At 42.3% G+C, this 8599-nt stretch overlaps 1 protein-coding gene across 1 annotated transcript; it reads right to left on the bottom strand.

Moving 5' to 3' along the window:
• Nucleotides 1-6799: 6799 nt before the first annotated feature.
• Nucleotides 6800-8207, bottom strand: foxi2 (forkhead box I2). The gene is made up of 2 exons (XM_030772739.1): nt 7613-8207; nt 6800-7359 (listed from the first exon to the last, which is right to left on the bottom strand). The coding sequence occupies exons 1-2, from the start codon at nt 8205-8207 to the stop codon at nt 6800-6802; spliced, it is 1155 nt and encodes a 384-aa protein (XP_030628599.1).
• Between the last annotated feature and the right edge of the window lie 392 nt (nt 8208-8599).

Here is an 8599-nt window from a genome sequence, read left to right as displayed (position 1 = left end):
AGGCATTACCTCATGGAACATGTCCATCACTTTTGTATTTGTATTTTCATGGGGAAAACTTTTGTTGATGCTATGTTTGCTTCTGTACACATGCGAAGGACGCGCCACCATAGACCTCCACACCAATGGAAAAATGTAACGGTCCAAAGTCACATCTCAACCACGCACAGATTATTCTTCCATTCTGTAAACTGGGACAATGTTACAATACTAAACTGAAAGAACAAAATCAATTTCATGGCATTTGCTCTTCAGAAAGACAGAGCTAAAAGACCTCAGCTGCAATTATAATAAGTACAATAATAATAATAATTACATATGGACCGTGACGGCCTTACCTGCAGCTTCATTAGGGTGATCAGCCTTACACACAAATTCAGCTCATCCCCTGAGAAGGCCTGATAACAGCGTTACCAAGGCCTTTCTCATAGAATACCAGCTTTCATCTCACGAGGGGGATTTTGACTCCATTTCATTACTGTCAAAAGGAGAGATCATTTCACCTGTTGTTAATGTTAGGATTACACATGCATCTTAAATGTACATGTAGACTCTAAGTTGGACTTGACCAAGTCACTCTCGGTGACGACCGAATATGCATGCAGTATAAACTGGGTTTTAGCTTTGCAGTAATAAAAATAATTCTGAATAATTATAGTAGCAGAAGTAGTAGTAGTAGTAGTAATAATAATAATAATAATAATAATAATAATAATAATAATAATAATAATGAATCAAATTATTACATTTTGTGATAAAATAAGCATGTAAATGGTGGCGGGAATCTTCGTCAGAAGGGGTTAATATAATCCTTTATTTCCTCTCTGTTAGTTCGCAAGAGTTTCCATTCTGCAAGAAGAAACGAGCTGAAACAGGGAAATGTGCAGCTTCTCTCTCGCCCCCTTTCTTTCTTCTCTCTCTCTCTCTCTCTCTCTCTCTCTCTCTCTCTCTTTGCAGGTGTGAGGATCTGCTCTGCTGATCATAATCCTCTATGCTGTAGAACTAGATACCCCCCCACCCACCCCCCTCCCCCGCCGTTCCATGGCGACCTCATGGGATCCGACAGGCGTAAAAATAATGATGGACACCTCAGACCCGGCTGACCCACTGTGACTCGCCCCAAACTCGCCCGCCTTCACATGAGAGTTAACATAACCACTTAACTGAGGCTTCGCAGACACACACACATACACACACACCTACAGACACACTCATACACACATGCTCACCTTCTCGCACACACACACACACACACACACACACACACTGGCTTTCTCCCTTTCTGTTTTGTTTCTCTCTCTCTCTCTCTCGCTCTCTGTCTCTCACTCTCTCTCTCGTCTTCTCATAAACACAATCTATTACATGAGATGAGAACTAGCTTTTCCCTCTCATTTCTACATCAGGTTCCAACTGTGCTTCAATATGCACCTAGAAATATACCTACAAAAACATGTATGAAAATCAGTCCCAAAGAAGATTGATTACGAACACAACAAATGCCTTGTCAGGCTTTTTATGACACTACATAAACACGATTATTCAAATCATTCATTTAATAAGTCAAAACATATATGCTTGTGCAATAATATGACCTCACAATGTGAAATTACAGTGGGATACCTTCTCTTTATTGAGAAATTCCACTCAGTTTTACCTTCACATTTTCCTCACACAGAATCTCCTTTATGATGTTTGTGAGGCAATACTGGAGTACATTTCATGCACTTATCTGCATTCACAGAACATTGTATAACACTGGTAACTAATCATGTAAGCAGTGCTATGTGTACTTTAAGACAGAAGTATTTGAAACTTGACAAACATACCTGCATTTCCCAGGGGTACAGGGCAGTTTCATATCCTGCGTGTCGGCTTTGTGGGGTCATGGTTGGCGGCCCGTTGGCCTGGTGGCTTAGCGTTAGGAAGGCGATGTAATACTTTAATTACAACCCTTTATCATTCCCTCCAAAGCCTTTCATATTTCTCTTCTCACAAACGTGTGCCAGCTCGTTTTCAGAGACTGGAAGAACAGAGAAACTCAACATCAAGCCAATACATACACACACACACATGCACGCACACACATACGCACACACATATATGCACAAACACAAAGACACACACGCAAACATGCGGAGAAACCGGTAAAAAGAAACTTCCTGACGTCTTCAAATGTATAGAGACATATGCCACGCTGAGAGGCAAAAACACTAAGACGCCAAAGATCCAGACATATCAACGCTGAGATCAGTGCGCTGCAAATTCTCCACCACTGCATAAGTTATTAGAGTGTTTATATAATCCTCACAGGTAAGTATGCATTACATAAACAATTTCCCAGTGTGTCATCCTTCAGTTACGAACATACTGGAAAACACTGCATTGTCACAAATAATGTACTGTGATGTAAAAAATGTTGATGTTTATGTTTATGTGAAATAATTTTTTTAAAAAAAGAAAGGAAACTTCAGTAAAGCTCAGGAACATGGTGAAAAGAACCCCTTCCAGGAAAGTGGGAGACAACATGTAAAAGACACATATTCACAGAAAAGTAGAAAGAAGCTTGAAAAAAACAAACAAACACAGAGATCCCAACACAAAGATGAGGAAACACCAACAAACAAATTCAACCATATAAACATGGAATTGGTGACACAGGAATTAGCCGAAAGTGTTTCTGTTGGGTTTTTTTTCAACTTCCATTGAATTTCTCTGGGACAAATGTGCCACACCGCGTCTCAGTCAGATATTCAAGTATTTGCATATTTAGTAGGAATCAGTTTCTGTCATTTTTTGTCCAAGTCAGGAATAATGTCACTAGGAAAAAATATAACGTGATCCAAAGGTACATAATGTTACCCTGAAAAATAAGAAATGCCAATAAATTTCAGCATTATCAGTGGAACACAGACACAGTGAGAGTGAAAACAAAACCTTTCACCTCACTGATACAACACAGCTTTGCCCCATTAATATAACACAGCTCAGTTCAATCAGGAGACCATCTTGGCCAGGAGATCTGTTATACAGACGGCCAATGTAAATGTCCTGTACATCCTGTCTATGTGGAACACTGTATGAGGACCTCAGTTGACCTGAGAGGTGCTCTGTAGTTATCTGAGGACAGTCTTGCGCAGCTGTGATCCTGTTTATAGCTTCTGTTCCTTTCTATGTTCTCTGTGTTCAGTAGCCCCCGCATGGCTTCTCTGCCTAGGGGCAACAAAGACGGCTTTCAAGCTGAGGTGGTTGTGAACAGGGAGGGGGTGTTGTGGTGTGGTGAGGTGGGCGCGGGGTGGGGGGGGGAGGATGGTGGTGGTAGGGGGGTTATCCCATAGACCAAACGCTATAGCAGGCGCTCGAGGTCAACCCACTGGCCCACTCAGGTCCCGTCTAATTGAAAACTTCACACTTGGCAGTTGGGCAAAGGGATCGGCTGAACAAAAGGCGCCCTGCGCTTCGCCCAATTGAAAATTGTGACCCAGAGATAGCACTAGCCTCTGTTAGGCCCCCTGCTCTAATTGTTACCACGCTGATATCCGATGCTGCTGATCGCTGTCTGATTGGTTAGGTTTTCTCGCTTATCATAAAATGTCATAAATAAGCCTTCAAGTAGCGTGCGCCTCAGCTCGAAGCTGGATGAACGTTGGCTAAACGTCGGATGAATGTTGGCTAAACGTTTCCCCGTTTGTCAGAGATCTCCTGTGTGGGATCACAGGAGGAGCAGAACACGGCCAATCGCTGATCTGGCGGGTCAGCGTCCTGTGGAGACCCAAAAGTGTTTCCGCAAATGAGAACACAATAGAACCGTTTGAAAGACTTCAGCGAGGATTAGGAGAACCAAGGCTCTGGGCAAAAGGATCACTCAAAGTTCACACAAACAGTCCTGTTCTGGTCTTCTCATGTAGCTTAACCCGCGCGCTTTTGTTGCACATACCCTACACACATCATACATACAGTTAAGACAGAGAGAGAGAGAGAGAGAGAGAGAGAGAGAGAGACAGACAGAGAGAGACAGACAGAGAGAGAGAGCGCGCAGGCAGACGTGATCATGGGGATGATCTTGTGTGGAGTGGATTTTTCTTGTAGGACGCCTGAAAATCAAAATGTGAAACATTATCTGTGTCTCTCAGACAGAGTGAATCTTTCTGCTTTCTTATCAAACACCCAAAACATCTCTACCTGGGTGGGCACTGCTCCATGCACACTTAGGGGAATTTCTGACAGAACATTTTGCCAAATCATAAAATAACCGCTTGGTTGGACACTTCACAGATTTTGGGCAAATCCTATAGAAGAGAATACAAAGGGAAGAGAGTAACCCCGTTATTTTGTACCCCCCCTTCCCCCCCCCCTCTCTCTGTCTGTCTGTCTCTCTCTCTCTCTCTCTCTCTCTCTGTCTGTCTCTGTTGGCTGGGCTTCTCTGGTATATAAGAGTTGGCATGATGGACAAAAAACAATAGCACCATTGTTTCCCTGGCACTCTGTAATAAGACAGGGGCTTTTGCCATGTTTTCTCTGTGAGGGGATTTGGATTGGAAGTGTACCAGTGTGAACGTGCCTGCCTCCCCAATACGACAGGAGACGAGGAGACCAGAGACCGAGCCACTCACTCACACCGTGTCATCAACAACTCAATATACTAAAAATAGTCCTGAACTGAATACCAGAGAACCTTGGCTACCTTATCATATTGTCACTTTGTAAAGTTGTATTGTGAGTTTTGAAGAGAGGAAATGAAAGGAGAGGAGAGGAGAAGAGGCCAGTTGCTATCTGTTATCTGTGATAAAATTTGACTCAGTGATTCAGCAATATCCATTACACACACACACACACAAACACACACACACACAGAGAGAGAGAGAGAGAGAGAGAGAGTTGATTGTGTGTGTATGTGTGTGTGTGTAATAGATAGAGAGAGAGAGAGAGAGAGAGAGAGAGAGCGAGCGAGCGAGAGATTTCATTCATATAGTGTGCCAAAAACAAAAGATTGTCCAGACTGGTAGACAAAAAGTATAAAGTATGCAAAGAGTATATGATGGGTAGATTTTTTTTTTGGTAAAAAATATACTCAGATGTCCGAAATACACCAATATGATGCTTAGACATCCTTATAGTTACATTCTTACATTTTCAGAGCGGTTACTTAAGGCTATCTGGTGGACATACCAGTTAAGTCTGTAAAATAATGTTAGTAATACGTTAAAGAACGTATCAGAGGCAGAGAAAAGAAATTTCTGAATATTTTTAATACCAATATAGCCTAGCTATAATTTGAGAATTGCTAGAAGTGAAGTATTAGCGAGAGAACAGTTTCAGGATATAGTGCGCCAGACATCAGTAGATCAGAGAACGACTACATGAGATTCTTAGAATCCAAATTATGTTATTCGAACGTGTGCTTCATCTTATGAACATGGAACATCCGTTCTTTTTTTTTTTTTTTAATTATATGTTATATTCAGGTATGTTGCCGTATTCACCTTATGTCACGAACAGAGACAAAATCTAACCCTACAGGAATCGCGTCGTTAGTAAAGGGAAAATCAGTTCTACCGGCTTTGAGCAAATAGTCTGCGATATAGAATGGGGGGTGAAACCAGGCTGATTTTGAAAAGGTAAATCTGCGTTGGGATTAGAAAGGGGGGGGGGAGATAGAATGCATTTTAAATAATATTGAAACAGTGCTAGGACAGTCGACAAAATCAGTTTTATGTGATGCGACAATGAGCTTTTTAAATAATTCATTCACAGACGTGAACGTACAGACTTTTTGAGTTACAATATCGGATTACCAGTTATGACACAATTATCAGTTTTTATATATGTCGGTTGTATTGTGGCATAGAAAAAATATTTTTCGACGGTTATCACGGTGTGAAAAGACAGTTGTGGACTGTTTGAGTGTAAGATACATTGAAAAAATAAAGAGACGACAGTTTAAAGGGGGAAAATAACCATTTTCACCTCTTTATAGACACAAACTAAAAATACGACTTTCAGTAATCTAAAATTGTGACCAAAAACCGTTTTTTTATTCGGCTGAATCTTTACAACAGGTGGGTTAGTGTGGCATCCTTCACTACTCAGTAATGAGGAAACATTGCTTACCAACATGTGAGCTAATTGCCCAAATATGTTATATACTTTTCTTTACTACGAGAGGTCTCAAAAACTATACATAATTTATTATAAATAGTTCAGATGGCTGTGTATAATTTACAAAAATACACAATACGTCAAAAAGGGAAACATACAAACAAACAAAAGATATTTACACCAGCGTTAGAATACAGAAATTGGCCCCTCGATATGAATCATGTTTTGTCGGCATATAAAGGTACATGGTTCTGTGTAGAATCATATGCCACTGAATGAATTCGTTATTATTGTTATTACTTTTAACTTATCATGGCTCTCCCAAAGAGAAGACGTGTGAGCCTTTATTCAGTCATTTCACCATGGTTCAAAAACGCCTTCAAAACATGCTAAAAAGCTTAAGACAAAAAAAAAAAAAAAAATAGGATTGTGCATAATGTCCAAAGCAAACAGATATACTACAGTGGCTAGATGATGCTTTCATGAAATTAACAGGTTTTAAGATTAGGAGGCTATGATTTTAGCAAATCCAGTCCTGATGCACGAAAATACACCAGTAGGTTTGTTCATTATACCCAAGGTTCCTGATGTCAAAAATAATAAAAGCCTTTAAAGTGAGCCATTCAAGAAACTGGCTACAGTAGTGACCGAAGGAGCAGTTTATGCGCCGCTCTCTGTTGCAACTATATGGCAAAAGTTCTAGTTATACCTCCGTGCCCTCACGAGGGTATATGAGACTGTTTACAGTGAAGCTGTTATAGAAATGTCCATTAAACTGTGCACTTTGACCCCCGCTGAAGGAATTGTAGTACATTCCCCGATTCATGTGCATACTGTCCGGATGTTCTGTCGGTCCCCCGGCCTCAGGTGCGGCACTAGCGTGGTACGGGCTCAGGGCGTTGATGTTTCTGTTGGAGAATTCATTAACTAAGGCAAGAGAGCCCTGTCTGGCATGCTGACCAGAAGTGGAACCGAGGGTCGACATACTGCTGAAGAAGTTGTTAAAACACGGCGCAGAAGCCAAGCCTGTGGGTGATACGCTTTTGTGGTTTTCGTTAACAGCATCCATCTCGGGAGAAGAGGATCCAGTAAGGTGCGGGCTGTCTGACGGTTTGACACCAGGAATTTGCCGTCCATCCTCAGATTTTGTGCTGCCGGTGACCGCTGTACTGGAATCAGACCGGCGTTTCCTTTTTCTGCGGAAGTTTCCGTTGTCAAACATCTTTTCACAATTCGGGTCCAGGGTCCAGTAATTTCCTTTCCCTTTAAGTGCAACAGAAACGAAAACCACTCAAGCTTATCCATCAATTCCCAACAATAAAGTAGGAAAACACTTAATTGATTGTCATCGTTAAGATCTGACTTTAGAGTGGTTACGCTTTTTGAAACTGTGTATTAATTTTGAATCAAATGTAGTTTTTCTGTTATACTTGTAAAGTTAAATGAATGATTGACTTAAAACACTTAGCACGCCTGGTTTGCGCACTTGTTTTTGGAGCGCGCATCGGTCACTCACCAGGATCGTCCTCATCTCGTGGCACCTTTTTGAAACAGTCGTTGAGGGAGAGGTTGTGTCGGATGGAGTTCTGCCAGCCTGCTTTGCTTTTCTTGTAGAAGGGAAAGTTGTCTGCTACGTACTGATAGATCTGGCTCAAGGTGAGCTTCTTGTCGTGCGCGTTCTGGATTGCCATAGCTATTAGGGCAGAGTACGAGTACGGCGGGCGCACGAGCTTTAACAGCTCTTCTTGGCTTGCAATAGAAAGCCATCCAAGGTCGGGACTTGCAAAACCAGGCGAATTAGTTAGGAACTGCCGCTGGGAGCCATAAGATGGCGGGATGAACGAGGTGCCGTTGTTGCCATGTAGATAGGAAGAAGACGAATTGACACCAGGGCCATTGAGCCATAGGTACGGGTTCGGGGTCGGCGTGTAGTCACTGAGGCCGTAGCCGGCGGGTCGCTGCGCCCCCGGCAAGCTCTGCTGATGGTACATGCTGAAGTTGTCGCAATAGACGGTCATCTCTGGTGCCTCGTGCGTGCTTTTGTGCAATGGTTGGAGCGGACTGACGGCAGGACCAGTTGTGTGGTGAACCTGTGAGTCGATGGAGTTCATATCTCTCGTCCCGTCACCCGGCAAACACCACACCGGATCCACACAAACTCACAAACACAAGTCTGACGGTCTTGAGTTTTTTTCTCCTATGCATCGGCGACTGAAGCAACAAGTGTCTCTACATATTCATAAAAGAGCTTAGGTTATATACACCCACAGTGAAGCGCGAGCGATGATTCAGCTGTTGCTTGCGGTGTGATGTCCTAGAGCCAATAAATGCTCTCTTGCTGTTATGGAGGCGTGGTCGAGGGAACTCCGGCCACCTTGTGAGTTTCCAAAATTCATTCACAAATACAGCTCAACTATCGAATGGAAAACTGGAAAAGGACAGTATGACACTTAAATTAGAATTTGAATTTGCATTTGCTTTTGGAATCGCTTCCAAATTTAGG

The sequence above is a fragment of the Chanos chanos genome, chromosome 4 (genome assembly GCF_902362185.1).
Source record: "Chanos chanos chromosome 4, fChaCha1.1, whole genome shotgun sequence".
Lineage (NCBI taxonomy): Eukaryota > Metazoa > Chordata > Actinopteri > Gonorynchiformes > Chanidae > Chanos > Chanos chanos.
The sequence above is the reverse complement of the archived record's forward strand: the minus strand, read 5'-3'. Positions and strand labels throughout refer to the sequence as shown.